General features: G+C 30.7%; 1 protein-coding gene across 1 annotated transcript; it reads right to left on the bottom strand.

The window, feature by feature from the left end:
• Window positions 1–3,593: 3,593 nt before the first annotated feature.
• Window positions 3,594–5,198, bottom strand: LOC145950378 (uncharacterized). The gene has a single exon (XM_083061468.1). The coding sequence runs from the start codon at window positions 5,196–5,198 to the stop codon at window positions 3,594–3,596; it is 1,605 nt and encodes a 534-aa protein (XP_082917594.1).
• Between the last annotated feature and the right edge of the window lie 10,959 nt (window positions 5,199–16,157).

Genomic DNA, 16,157 nt, shown 5'->3' on the forward strand with positions numbered 1-16,157 from the left:
TACTTACAAAGCACTTTAACCACATCCCAATTAACAAAGAAGCAGATTTAAAACTGTATTGGAAAAATTTTAACTATTCACTAGTTCCCTTTTGTTATGATTGCTGCATATGATCTTACCAAAGAGCTTTTTGGAATTTAAAATTTTTTCTGCATAATCGTGTTGCTATTGCTCTAGAGGCAAACAAACAGAAAATTTTGGTTTCAAAAACAAGCATTAGTTGGAGCAGAACATATTTCGCATGCTTTAGAAGCTGCAAAAAAGATTCTAAGATTGTTACCTTCTATTTTAAATGTTATGAGTAACCTAGCTAGTTACATTATTTCGATTAAAAGTGTTTTGTTTATTTCTAAGTCTTCCAACTTAAAATTTGTTAAAAAACATATTAAGGAACCCCACTATTGAGTAAGTAGTCAAGGATAGTTTTGTAATAGTTAAAAAAATTGTTCTTTTAAAAGAGGAAAAATGATATGTTACAAAAAATTAAAGTTTGAAATATATCAGTTAATTTAATCTTTAAAGTTATTAAACATTGATTACTTGATGTATGATATCCAATTTATATTTCAAGTATTACAGGAATTCGATGGCCAGTACTAGTCAAGGGTGCTAGTAAGGATCTCTTAAATGAAGTTGAAAGATGCTTCCAGGTTAGTATTAGGATTAATAAGGCGCTTCTCTCATTAGCTTTTCTTTTCTATTTTCCTCTGTACCTATATTTGTCTTAGTTAGTTTTAGATTAGCTAGTACTAATCATGGTTAGTTAGTTTGCTAGACCAGCAATCATGGTTAGTTAGATTGTTATTTCTTTGGCTTATATATAAAACGATAATCATACTCTCTGTAAAGGTGTTAGAATGATACAAGATGATAATTTCTCTCACATAACACTCAGCACCTTACCTGCTAATAGTTAGTTTTTTATTTCTACTTAGAGCTTGTGGATTTGATCATTACTTTATAATGTTTTCCCATGACAAGATGTCATTCATATCACAACTTCTTAGGTTGCCTTTGTTCATCATGTCACTTTATTAGCTTATTAAAAAACTTGCATGAAAGAATCTTTTGTAGTATTTTTCACAAATTGTGAGTTTAACGAGCATAACAACATATCATTCCTCGCATAACAAATTATTTTGAGTGAATAATCTTCTTTTCATGTAATTATGCCCTTTTTCCATTTTATAAGACAAGACTTGATTTTTTTATTTAAAAAACTAATAATTTTTATCTTTGATTAGGTACTCATTAAAATGTTTTTTGATATTTTTTTAATTTATTTAAGTTAATTTTAAAATTCTCGCTTATCAAAGATAAAACCATTAATGAAATCAATATCTTGCCGTATTCTACTCAAACAATAGGAATGAGATTAAAGCATGTTAAGCTTATAAATGACATTTTTAGGACTATGGAATCTAGTTGTTTATAATAAATTAGTATATTTTCATCAAGTGATTCTTACTACTTTGTGCCTTGCAGGTGTTGTAATTGCTTGAAACAGCAACTAATTGTGTTGAAGATGGTTATTACTTATTAGGTATACTCAATGTAAAACTTTGTCACATAAGGAAGAATATTACATCTGTAAGGACCTGTACTCTTCAATTAAGAGTATAAATTTTCTAGATACAATTTACTTTCTGATTGTTGTGTTGTATTCTTTAATTTAAAAGATTTGCACTTGTTGTACCTATTGGTTGCATAACCTTTATTTGAAGGAGCGTTGTTATACCAACTCATATAGATTTGTTGATATTGCTAGAAAAGTAGTATTGTTAAATAGTTACAGCAACAATTAAAATTACTAATAAATTAATTTTTTTTAGCAATAAAATAAGTCTTTACAGATATAATAATAAAGGTCTGTTAGTAATGTAATCAAAGTTAAAAAAGTACTTTTAGTGGCCATTTAAATAGCTACTAATATTATCATTAAAGGTTTTTTTAGTGGCCATATAAATGGTTACTAGTATTGCCATTAAACATATTCGATTTTTAGTGGCCATCACTAGTGGAAAAAAGACTTTTAAGATCGGTCATTTTTGAGTTTTAAGAGCGGTTCTTTGACCGATCTTAAAAGAGATGATCTTAAAAGTTAGACATTTTAAGATCGGTCGTCAATAGCCGATCTTAAAAGTCTACTTTTAAGATCGGCCACTCTAGCCGATCTTAAAAGTCCAACTTTTAAGATCAGTCACGATAATAGCCGATCTTAAAAGATAGACTTTTAAGATCGGTCATGCTAGTAACCGATCTTAAAAGCTGGACTTTTAAGATCGGTCATTCTAGTGGCCGATCTTAAAAGCTAGACTTTTAAGATCGGTCATGCTAGTAGCCGATCTTAAAAGCTAGACTTTTAAGATCGGTCAAGCTTATAGCCGATTTTAAAAGCTGGACTTTTAAGATCGGTAATGGTAATAGCCGATCTTAAAAGCTGGACTTTTAAGATCGGTCAAGCTTATAGACGATCTTAAAAGCTGGACTTTTAAGATCGGTCATGGTAATAGCCGATCTTAAAAGCTGAACTTTTAAGATCGGTCATGCTAGTAGCCAATCTTAAAAGTTGTGAATTTTTTTAAAATGATTAGTTTGTTTTGAGAAGATTTCTGAACAAAACCTGCAAATTAATACCAGGCAAATGATATATTTTCAATGGTCTAGATTACATACAAAATACAAGAGAACTTTTTGGAAACATATTCAATATAATAATGTATACATAATAAGTATTCGTCGCAATCTCGGTTGCGACAGATGTATGTTGTTTTTTTTACGGAAAAACAGTATTTCATAAAGAATAAGTCCTAACTATTTAGTGTTTCAATGAAAAATGTAGCCCATTGCTCCCTAATGATGTTGATGTCTTCTGATGACAATGGTGATCGATCTATAAATATCTATAAAGAAAAATTAGAACAATTAGAAGTATTCATAAAACATGACAAAATGAAAATTTAGAATAAAAACTTTCAAAACTGTAAAACTTACTTCAGTCCACCCAGATACTATTTGTGAATTAACAATGGTATGCATTGCCTTCATTACATAATATCCGCACTCATAATTTCCTACTTGTTTATGAGACTGTAAAAACAATATAATAATTAATTTTAATAACAATGGTAATTCAAAACAAAATACCTTAGAAAAATATCATTATTAGAATAAAATTACTTACTTTAACAAATAACCACTGCATTTTCTTTTTCGACTTTGAACCCCTAAGTATATGATATCCTTCCATGGTCCTATAATAAAATGATATTATTATTATAGTTTAAAATAAAATGTAATCATAATCAAAAAATCAAAGTAGTTTGTTTAAACAACTTACTTATCTAATAACTGTTTGAAGTCTGCAGGAGGAGGTTTATACAATGAACAAAAGCATAAAGATCTATTCTCCATAGGACAGATAACTATAAGTTGCCAATGAGCACTGCATTGAGAAATAATTAGTAATAGAGAATACATTTTTAAAAAATTTATAATCAATTATATACAAGTAGACTTACTCATAAAAGTAAGGGGCCAAGTAAATATTTTTATTTGAGTCAAACATCGAATTTTGGATGTAAGCTTGTATTTCATCTGCCTTGTTCCCACTTTTTTGGACCGTGTGGTACTAAACTGTTTACATTAGAAGAGTAACCGTGTGGTACTTTGATACCACGTAAGCACTCACAAAAGCTTATTTTCTCCTTTTTTGACAATGTGTGACATGTTGGGGGCAAATATGTTCGCTTACCCTTAGATTGTGGATACAATTGTTGTCGTATTCCCATATGTTGTAAATCTAGACGGGAGTTGAGTCCATCTTTTGTCTTACCCTGGATATTGAGAAGTGTGCCAATTAGACTATCACATACATTTTTCTCAACATGCATGACATCAATGCAATGTCGAACATCAAGAACTTTCCAGTATGGAAGATCAAATAATATCGACCTCTTCTTCCATATGTTTCTCTCTTTGGGTTGTTTTTCCTTCTTGCCAAATACCACATTTAAATTCTTCACTCGTGCATAAACTTGCTCACCTGTTAATGCAGTAGGAGCAATGTCATATTCTTGAAATCCATTAAAAGCTTTCTTTAACCTTTGATATGGATGGTTAGGCTTAAGAAATCTTCGATGGCCAAGATAAACTGTTTTCTTCCAATTAAGTAATTGATGGTAACAAGTGTCTTCTTCACATATAGGGCAAGCTTTATGCCCCTTAATACTATAGCCGCACAAGTTTCCATATGCTGGAAAGTCATTGATTGTGCATAACAACATGGCACGTAACCTGAACAATTCATTTGAATATCCATCAAACATATCAATTCCCTCCTCCCACAACATCTTTAAGTTTTCAACCAATGGACTTAAGTAGACATCAATATCATTTCCTGGTTGCCTTGGACCAGAAATCATCATAGACAACATTACATATTTGCGCTTCATGCACAACCACGGAGGTAAATTGTAAATTATTAGTAAAACAGGCCATGAACTATGCTTAGTACTTAAGTTGCCAAACGGATTCATTCCATCTGTAGCTAATCCAAGCCTGACATTTCTTGGCTCCTTGCCAAAATTTGGAAATATAGAATCAATTTTTTTCCACTGTAAGCAATCTGTCGGATGCCTAAGCTGTCCATCACACTTCCTTTCATCTCCATGCCATCTCATTAGCTTTGCATCATCCACATTAGCAAACAAACGCTTTAATCTTGGAACAATTGGCAAATACCATAAAACCTTTGTTGGAGAACCCTTAATGCTCGCATCATAATCAGAATCATCCTGCTTCTTTTTATATCGTGACAACCCACATCTTGGACACTGATGCAAACCTTCAAACTCCCCATGATACAATATACAGTCATTTGGGCACGCATGTATCTTCTTATACTCCAAACCCATGGGACACAACACCTTTTTCGCCTCGTAGTTACGACTAGGCAATGTGTTACCCTCTGGAAGCATTTCTTTCAGCAACTCTAACAATTCTGTGAAACTTTTATCACTCCATCCATTTCTTGCCTTCAAATTGAACAATCTTAATACTGCAGACAATCTTGTGAATTTTGTGCAGTTTAGATACAACGGCTTCTCTAAATCACTGCACAAAGTTTCATACATATGTGCTTGCTTGAATGATTCTGGACCTACATCACGGATCATATCCTCTAGTCGATCATCCATATCTACCTCTTCTGTAAAAGTTTGAGTTTGAGTTTCGACGACACACTTGGAATGTCAATATTGTCACCATGCCATATCCAACGTGTATAATTCTTAAGAAACCCATCACATAGAAGATGTTCCCTTATAATATCAAGTTCTAGGCGAGTCGTATTACAACAATTAACACAAGGGCAAAAAAACTTTCCATTCATATCATCCTTAGCATTCTGTAGTACATATTCAAGAAAATATTCCACTCCAGTCTCATACTGATCACTCATGCGTGATGCACTTATCCAACTTCGATTCAATAACCAACTGTTGTCCATAACTTCTGTTCTTCATAAAAAAAAACATGGACCATGCATGTCAATCTCGTTATTTAAGATGAGTCTTAACTTGTACATATCACACAAGTATAAAAAAAAATTGTCCCAAACTGCCCAACAAGACAATTCAAGATTCAATACAAATGATTAAATAAAGTTAATCATTTGTATTGAATCTCAAACGGGAAACTAAGGTTCACTCAATGCGTGCATAAATTTAATATCATATTAATTTATAAAAGAACCAAAATGGATTAAAGCTTAGTAACTATTGTAAAATGGTATAGTATACTAACAATTAATAAAGAGGACTTCTATTTGAACGAGACAGTCACTCCTTCCTTGTATGATTTATGAGCATTTGCTACCACAAGTCAAAAAAAGAGCACACAAAAATATATTTCACATTAAAAACAAACTTATATATCACATGAAATCACTGGTAATGCAAAAAACACAAAGTCTTAAAATACAAGCATAGTCTGCCACAAACATGTAACTAAAATAACAAATTCCAAAGTACTGGATAATTACAAGCATAGTCTGCCAAAAAGAAAATTAAAGTGTTTATTTATTAATTAAACCTATTGACGGTGCCATCCCCACATGCCAAACATGCTTAATAAATGTTACCTTGGTATTATAAATAGGTAATTACTACTAGTAGTACTAACCATGGCCTTAAATTACTACTACTGTCAAGTATATAATACGCAATGAACACATCAAATTTATAATACGTAACAAGTTAATTAAGATTCCTTAATTGAGGTATACAGGACATATAATAAAAGTCCAAGTTATATAGAGCATTAATTAGTCATGACACTTGACAAAGTGAAGCTATTTCGACGCAGTAGAGGATAAAAGTCAAGCAGAAATTTAATGAAGGGGCCCAAGAAGGAGACTATATGTTCTCCAACAAAAAAGGAAGAGTGGGTCCAAGTGCAACCTAGCTACCTAATTGTGCCAACAAAGGAGCCTCACTTCCTGGACAAAAGCATGTTATGCATCAAACCACAATGAAAATAAGGAAAAACTCACCAGCTCAAAATCGGAGTAATTAAGCCAACGAACTAGTTCGCAAAACCAAAGTGCATCTGGCAATAAATAATAGAGCAGCAAGAAAGAAAACAGAGCAGCAATAAATAAATAGGTATCCACTCTTCAATTAACAGTTTTTTTTAATAAAAAAAAAAAAAGAAATAACCTATTACTGCATCAACCCATAACACAGACTTCCAAGAAAAATTGTGGCTTGAGGTGACTTGTACAACGCTCTAAGCTTTCCATGTTCATTAAAATGACAGTTTTTATCGTAAAAGTTAATCGTTTGCGGTAAAAGATGAATTGTGCTCATTAAATTTGCCATTCCATAAATAAAATAACTATACATTATATTTTAATTAGAGCAATTTTATTCAGTCGTTTTAAGTAATTACATTTCTCATGCATTAATTAATTATTTTCAATCGTAGTTCTTGCGGGAAAAAAAAAAAGAAAGAATTACAGGGGTTAGGAAATATATTTAACTCGATTCTCATTCCAACCGCTAATAAACCACAACCCTAATATAAGTGGATTTTTTATTTATTAATATTTACTTATAATTAAAGTTTAAATTTAATACTCTATTAATATAAAAATTATACTAATGATTACATGTACCTACAAAGGTAATAAGATAATTTAATAAAGAGAATTTCTACGGTACCCTCTGTAAAAGAAGGGTACCGGTACAGTCGATGACGGTGTTGATGATTTGTCACTTACGTGTAAATTTAAATCATTTATAATTTTTTTAATTATTTAAAATCTACATCGACGTTAGTTATATGAAATTTTATTGTTAATGTTAAACGTATGCATTGATTTCCTTACGAGATTTTCTCTCAGTAGTTCCTTTCTTTCGTAACAATTTTCCCTCTCAATGAAGAAGAAGAAGAAACCTTCACCGTCCCACCAATGACACCAACCTTCACTCTCCTCTTCTCCCTCTCCGCCATTCTCCTCATAACCGCCGTCACCGCCCTCGGCTCCGCCTCCACCATCGCCGTCACCTACGCCACCGCCACCGTTTGCGGCATAGGAAGAAGGTAATATTATATGAAATTTACGTTTTTTAATTTTTCTTTTGGAATGTTTGATTCATGTTTCTTCCTCATTTTTTTATTTAAAAGGCTGACATGACATTTGACATGGCATTTAAATGATATGTACATACACATTATCGACACGTCATCGACAGTACCAGTACCCTTCATTTATCAGGGGTACAGTAGCAACCCCCTTTAATAAATAGGTAAATTATACTCCTTTGTGTTATTACTACACCAGAACACGAACTTCCAAGAAAAAATCACATTGGCATTATTTAAAAGCGAAAGTTGAAAATCAGGAAGAAGAATTAAAAATCAGGTCGGTTCCGTTTCAGCAGCAACAAGGAGGGGATTCACGATTTAAAATCAGGCCAGTTCCGTTTTAGCAGGGACAAAGAGGAATTCACAATTTAATTATTCAGAAACGCAAGTAGAGTGGTAGAAGCAATAACACAAACGAGTGGTGGGCATATAAACGAGTGTGTGAAATGCAGCATAAAGCGGGAGAAAGTGAACTTACAGAAATGCAGCATAAAGCGAGAGAAAGTGAACTTACGAGTGTGTGAAATGCAGCCTCACATCCTATCACATGACCACCGCCGAGAATTTCAAGGAGAGACAACAAAACACACCTTATTTATACTATTAAAATCAGACTCAAAATAACAAAACATTATTCATCACTTTTTTTTAGAAATTTTAGTTCACAGCTTCATCACTCAAAATAGCTTGATATTCTACTAAAAAGTTATTGCATAGTCTACGGATCACTACATAGTTATGATACAGATCAGCTTTTATATAATCGGTGCATGAATGTTCTAATTTATGAGAAAAACTTAATATAGAGATTAAGGCTGGAATATTTTTGAATCACAATTCCATATTTAAGTTGGGCATAAACTTTAATATCTAAATAAAGAAAATAAATGTTAAATTATTTGTAATAATATAGTTTAAATATATTTTTAATACCTTCATATATTTTTTATCTCTTAAATTTTAAATATATTTTTAATATCTATAATTTCAAAAAAAAATATTATTTTGATCTTTCAAATTTAAAATATAATTTTTTTAAATATAAAAATATTATTTTAATATCTTTTAATTTTTCATTATCAATTAGATAATAATAATTTAAATAATATTTTTAAAATTACAAAAATTAAAAGATAAATTTTAAATTTAAGAGAATAAAATAATAATTTTTGATATTTAGAAGACTTGGAAGACCTGAAAAATATATACTCTAAATTTGAATGACTAAAAATACAATTAATTTTATCAATTTTTATAATATATGCTAATTTAATTATTTTTATTAGTATTGAAGCGTTCATTAAGTATTAATTTCTTATAATATAGAAATATGATAAAAGAATGTGTTGTTATCCTTTTAAATCTTTAGAAAAATGTGATTATTTAATCTATAGCGATCGCATTCAAAATTCCTGTTCTATACGACGACAAAGCTACCAATCAGGGAGGAAGCGCCTCAGAATATCACGGCTAGTTTTAACATATCGTGGACCCAAGTTCATATAATATTTATATGAATTCTTAATTCTTTATATTTATTTATAAAAAAGTACTATGGTATTTTTGTAAATAAAGTTACAATTTTTAAGATCGGTCATATTTTAACCGATCTTAAAAGTACCTTTAAGATCGACTCAAATATGACCGATCTTAAAAATTGTAACTTTATTTACAAAAATGTCATCGTAATATTTTTGTAAATAAAGTTACAATTTTTAAGATCGGTCATATTTTAGCTAATCTTAAAAGTACTTTTAAGATCAGCTAAAATGGAACCGATCTTAAAAGTTGTAAATAAGATTATAACTTTTAAGATCGGTTATATTTTAGCCGATCTTAAAAGTACTTTTAAGATCGGCTAAAATGGAACCGATCTTAAAAATTATAACTTTATTTACAAAAATGCCATAGTGGTATTTTTGTAAATAAGATTACAACTTTTAAGATTGGCTAAAATGGAACCGATCTTAAAAATTATAACTTTATTTACAAAAATGCCAAAGTGGTATTTTTGTAAATAAGATTACAACTTTTAAGATCGGTTATATTTTAGCCGATCTTAAAAGTACTTTTAAGATCGGCTAAAATGGAACCGATCTTAAAAATTGTAACTTTATTTACAAAAATGCCATAGTGGTACTTTTTGTAAATAAGATTACAACTTTTAAGATCGGTTATATTTTAGCCGATCTTAAAAGTACTTTTAAGATCGGCTAAAATGGAACCGATCTTAAAAATTGTAACTTTATTTACAAAAATGTCATAGTGGTACTTTTTGTAAATAAGATTACAACTTTTAAGATCGGTTATATTTTAGCTGATCTTAAAAGTATTTTTAAGATCGGCTAAAATGGAACCGATCTTAAAAGTTGTAACTTTATTTACCAAAATGTCACCGTGACACTTTTAAGATCGGTTAAAATGTGACCGGTCTTAAAAGTTGTAATCTTATTTACAAAATTGCCACCGTATTACTTTTAAGATCGGTTCTCTAATAACCGATCTTAAAACTCTGATCTTAAAACTAATTTTTGTACTAGTGCATAAAATGAACTTTTACCGGCATTTCTTATAATTGCCACTAATATTTTTAGCAACTCCATATACACCGGCCAAAATCTTATGGTCACTAAATATTTTTCTGGCCATTTATATTGCCATTAAAAAGTATAATAACTGTCACTAAAAGTGATTTTTGTTGTAGTTGCCAAGTGATTCAACCTTTTTGCAACGCAGCTCCATCATGTTCAAAACCTTACTGATAGAGTGCATGGAACCAAGCTGCATCATGGTCATGACTGGCATCACAATGACTCAATCAAACACTGGACTTATACCATAGGTAATAATTAATAAATATATAAAACCCTAAACACTTAAAGGAGAGAATCAGTATTTTTGTTTTTCTTAAGTTCAAATATATTCCTTGTCTTTATTATTGTCTTTGTTTTAGTTTAATTCTTAAATTTTAAAAAAATAATACATTTGGGTTTCTAGCTTCAATTTCTTTTCGGTTATGGAATATATTGCAATTATGTACTAAAGCAAACATAGCAAGATACTTATGTAAGACTGATTTCATAATGATCTTTTAAGTATAGAAATCAATACCTATATATTAATGAATTTATTGCATAAGAGTGTTTTTAGATAAAAGTGTTTGTTGAGATTTTTTTCATTTTTTATATAATTTAATTTTTTTTTATCATATTTATTTATGAATTAAATAAACTTCAATATATTAAATGTGAATAACTTTCTAATTCAATTTTTTATTTATCATATTTATTTATGAATTAAATTTAATATTTTATTAATAATTTTAAAAGAAATTATAACACTATAAACATTATTTATCTTAGACCTAAAATATACACTAAAAAGAATTTATCGTGTACTAACACACACTTAGAAACACAATACTTGTCATTAAAATCTACTTTACTTATACTATAGATACAACATATGTTAGTATATTATTAAAAAGTATAAATATAGACTACAGTGACAAATAAAATATGTTATTAAATATCAATGTAGATAGATGTTAAATAAATTTATACTTACAAATATATTTATACTTACAAATATTATATCTATAGTGACAATTTTTTATATGTCATTATATATGTAACATTTTTATAGTTATTATTTATATATTTAAAATCAACAGAAGCAGAGAAAGACACTACATGTCTCTATTATTCAAAAAATAAAAGAAATAATGAACTGGTTGATTAGGTTAAGAAAATTTACAAGAAATAGAAGAGAGAGAAAAAAAAAAAGAATAGTAAGAGTGAGTGGTTGAGAATGGTTTGAAAACATTAAATAGGGTCTTGATATATTGTTAGGTAAAACATCTAGTATGTGTGAAATGTATAGATTAAAGTACTAGTTAACATTAAAATTAAAAAAAAAATATTACTATATTGTATTTTATTTTTGGTATAATTCTTACACGATGTTGTTGTCATTGGTCTGTATTGTTTGTGAAACAATAGATGGTAAGGTTACAACATGTCAGGAGAGTATTGAATCCGTTGATGCACCGAACAAAACAATCACCTACAAGCTCTTCGGTGGAGACATCAATCATCAGTTTAAGGTCTTTAAGCTCATCTTTCAAGCGATTGATAAGGGTCATGGTGCTATTATCAAATGGACCGTTGAATATGAGAAGAATGCTGATGAAGTTGATCCTCCATATGGCTACATCGAGTACCTACACACAGGCACTAAAGAAATTGATGCTAACCTTCTCAAGGCTTAGCTCCCAAAGTTATGTAGAAAATAAAGCAAAATAAGAAATAATGGGCTTGGCCTGAGAATAAGTGCTTATGTGTGTAATAATCTGTATGTTTGACTAGATGGATGCTTCTTGCTTGTGTTGATGCTTCCTTTGTATGGAATAAATTTGGATATGCATGTGGGTTGTCTTTTAAGTGTGTTAATTATATATGTTGAAGTGCTCATTGTGATGCATATTTATATTGGATATTTATGCTTCACATATATAAATATCTATATTTGGTGTAGTGCTTTATACTCTATGTTGTTTCTAAATTGTTTTCTTGAAGTTTGGTATTTGCCAAATCTTGACCAGTAAATAGAACGCATTAACCAGAAGTTCTGGTTTTTAAACTACCCATTATTCCAATTAACAGAAATTGTGATAAAAAATGTAAAAGTCTGTACACATTAAAATAAAAGAGAGATTCAAAGTTTTGTATATGTGAAACTTTAGATAATTTAAATGAATTAATTTTTATTATTTATATCAATAAAATATCTATTTTTTAGTAACTCATTGCATAAGAATTTTACATTACACCAAAATTAATTTTTTGTGGTAATTAATTTATTATTTAGCGGTCAATGGTCATATAAATGACCACTATTTTTTTTACCAGCATTTAAATAAAGGCTGGTGTATCTAGTGTCGCTAATACTATTAACGACATTTATATAAAATGCTGGTAAAGATCTACTAATTTGTCCGAAAAACTTATTTTTTTTAGTGGTCATTCTAGTAGCCATTTTAAAGGCTATTAAAAGTTATTTTTTCCAATTGTCTCCTTTACTTTAAATAATTTATTCCTATAATTTCTTTTTCTAAATTCATAACTTATATACTTTTTTTTATCTCTACTCGATGTGGGATTTGTAAGATGAGGATTGTCTTTTATTTATATATTTTTTAATTAATTTTTTTAATTATCTTGTCTCTTAAGAAATTTGAGATTTATAAGGTGAAAGTTACTCTTTGACACTATTGAATTTGGTAATAATGGTTAATTTGATACCAATTTAGAATAGTGAATTAGGAGTCAACCCTATAAAATGAACTTGTAAGGTAATAGTTATTACTTACTTATATACTATTTAATTATTTTATCTCTAATCGATGTGGGACTTAAGTTTTTTCTAATAAATAATTGTCGCTAATAGTAAAGTTCAGTGTAATATAAATACATTTTTAGTGGCTATTATATATTAATCATTAATATTTTTATATATGACAGTAATTAAATTATTGCTATTAAATAATTGTCGTTAATAACAAATTTTGTTGTAGTGTTATAATTAAACATATTTAATTTAAAACAATTTAAAGGTGGATTATCTTATAGGAAGTTTCTTAAAAAATATGTAAATGAGGATAAATATGTTAAAAAGTTTTATATTAATTTACGGAATCGATTTTTAATTCTAAGAAACTTTCCATAAATTAACTCATCCTTAAATTGTTTTAAGTTAATTATAAGATTCTTATATGACGAATTAGTAAAAAATAAATATATTTTATTAATATAAATAGTAAAATTAATTCATTTAAATTATTTTTAACCATAAAGTCTCATATTTATACAAATGTTTAAATATGTGATTTTAGTGTATCCAGACTTTTCTATATCGGGTTTCTGTCAATCGGAATAATGGGTACTTTAAATACCAGAACTCCAGGTTAATGCGTTCCATTTGCTGGTGAAGATTTGGCAAATCAAACTTCAAGAAAACAATTCAAAAACACTGCGTAATACAATATAATCTCTGAAAAGAATAAAATAATTGATCAATCTAATTGTTGACATGGTTTAATAAGTTATTCTCCTTTTTCTTTATTTATTAGGAATGATAATTGTTTACGGTGGAATTCGTTTAGGGATTCTTTTTACTCGAACTAGCACGATAAGCATTTCAATTTAGGTATATTATGCTTTGAGTTTTACGGAATGAGAAAAAAAGTGGATTAGAAAGATTAATGATTACTTGTTTCTAAATATTCCTCAATAATTAACAAGTAATAGTTTTCATGCACATAAATGTTAAGATGAACAGAATGAACAATGGATATACTTGCAATACAAATCATGGTTCAATTTGTATAATGATCAATTTATAATTAAAATGTTGAAGCATGCTGATCAAAGTACAATCACACAATTACACTACGTGATTAAAAGAAGAAAACTACACTAATCCTAATCCTAGAAGAAGAAAAGAAAATGTGGTCAAGAAATCAGTACCCAGCAATCGCGTGCACGAAAGCCATATGCGCAGGTAGAGAGTGCTTACAAAGTGCAAGTATGAAATTTCCGACCTCCATAAAGGTGTATGCTTCTCGTATTTATAAAGTTCAATGAAGAGCAGTTAATTTCGCGAGTCTCCATCGTGGGTGTCTATAACTTTTGTCCACTACATTACTTACGTGGGCTTAAAATGTAACTTCCTCTAACCGTTCTCCCCACGTTTTTAACTTCCTCGATCCGCATTTTAATATTGAATAACCACCTTGGTGCAACTACAAGAAACCTCCAATAACTTTCTCTATTTTTTCGAGCACATCATTGATCTACTCGAACCAATTTCTTTTCGATCTCGAACATGAACGAATAAGATTTCTCCTATGTTCCTGGTGAGTGTTTGACTATTTATCTTCTTTTCGAGTAGTTTCATGCATGTAGGCTTCGACTCATGTGGTTTTCGAGTAGGCCTAACAGATGCCCCCTAGGAATTCAATCTTGGTGAGCATACTCATACTGCGATGAGAGAGATTTGAATTCCTATCAAGAATCATTTTCTGATTATTCGTCGGCTTTCTTAGCTAATGAATGACTTTATATTTCTTCGATGAAAACCTACTCTGATCACCTATTTAATGCAAATGACCGTTTGATATGACATTGATTACCTTGACGGCGCGTGCTCACATTACTCCATAAATTTGTCTATGAGAAAAACGTTTTTGGCAGTTGTTATGAATATTCAAATTAAAATTTGAATTAATTTGATAAACCCGTTTTACCTCAGGCCCATCAACCCATTTAAAACTTTCTTTTTTACCTTAGGGTAAAATCACTCCATCACTTTCTTTGCATACAAGCTTCCTCTCTTCTTCTTGCGCTTTCTGGTTCGTTGCTCACCATTCTTGTTCTTCTTGATTTGGCGCCTTTCTTTGCTTCTTAATCCTACCATGGCCTCTTCTGCTGCATCCACTTCTACCGCTGTAGCCTCGGTGGTTTCCCCCACCATGGCATCTACATCATGCCTACCATGGCCTCTGCATCGTCTCCTACAACGGCCACTACGACGTCTCCTACAATGGCCACTACAACCTCTACTCAGACTGCCCCTCTGTTGATGGCCAATGCCCAGGTTTGTGCAGTCAAAGATTGAGTTAATACCTTCGTCCCCATTCTAGGCATGGAGGAAGCAAGTCTGAAGATCTTTCAATCTTAGGTACTTCTCCCTTTCTCTCTAGAGAATGGTTCTATTCATGCTTTCTTAGGTCCCTTTGCTGGTTAGAATAAGAAAAAGCTTGGTAATACTTTGTTACCTGAGGATTCTTCTACCCTGCCCTTCATACATTCTATGGAAATAGACTTAGCCCTTTTTGGAGATACGACTAAGATTTTTAGGGCATTCCCTCCTATCAAAGAGAGACATTTACCTTGGTTGACACGAGTAGAAAATTCGATGCATTCTGAGTGGGTGGAGACTGGTATTTCTGAGTTTATCCAATTAGCTAAGTTCGATCTTCATCTTTTCGACCCTCAAATGCTACTTTCCGCTATATTTTTCTGGAATAGAGAGACTCGAGCTTTCGAGTTTCCTTGCGGCTTCGTCTGTCCTACCTTGCTTGATATCGCTGCTATCACGGGTTTAGCACCTATTGGGGATAGGTTCTATCCTGATGTGTTTGAAGAAGAGATTTCGATCAAGGAAACCTTAATATCTTGGGACAAGAAAACTTACTTGGCTTTTATCACTGCTCACATGGGAAAACCGATACCCCTGTTTCGGCCTCGGAGCATATCGCTTTCCTAATGTATTGGTTATCTGCTTGTGTTTTCTGCACCCCTTCACTCCAAGTCCCCAAATATTACTACATATTGGCTCAAGCCCTTCACTTAAAGAAGAAAATTTGCTTGAGTAAACTTTTGTTGGCCTCCCTCTATACTTGTCTCGACGAAGCCTCAGAAAGCCTTTTCTGCGAGTCTGGTCCT

The sequence above is a fragment of the Cajanus cajan genome, chromosome 8, assembly GCF_000230855.2.
Source record: "Cajanus cajan strain Asha chromosome 8, NIPB_CcT2T_4, whole genome shotgun sequence".
NCBI classification, from domain to species: Eukaryota; Viridiplantae; Streptophyta; class Magnoliopsida; order Fabales; family Fabaceae; genus Cajanus; species Cajanus cajan.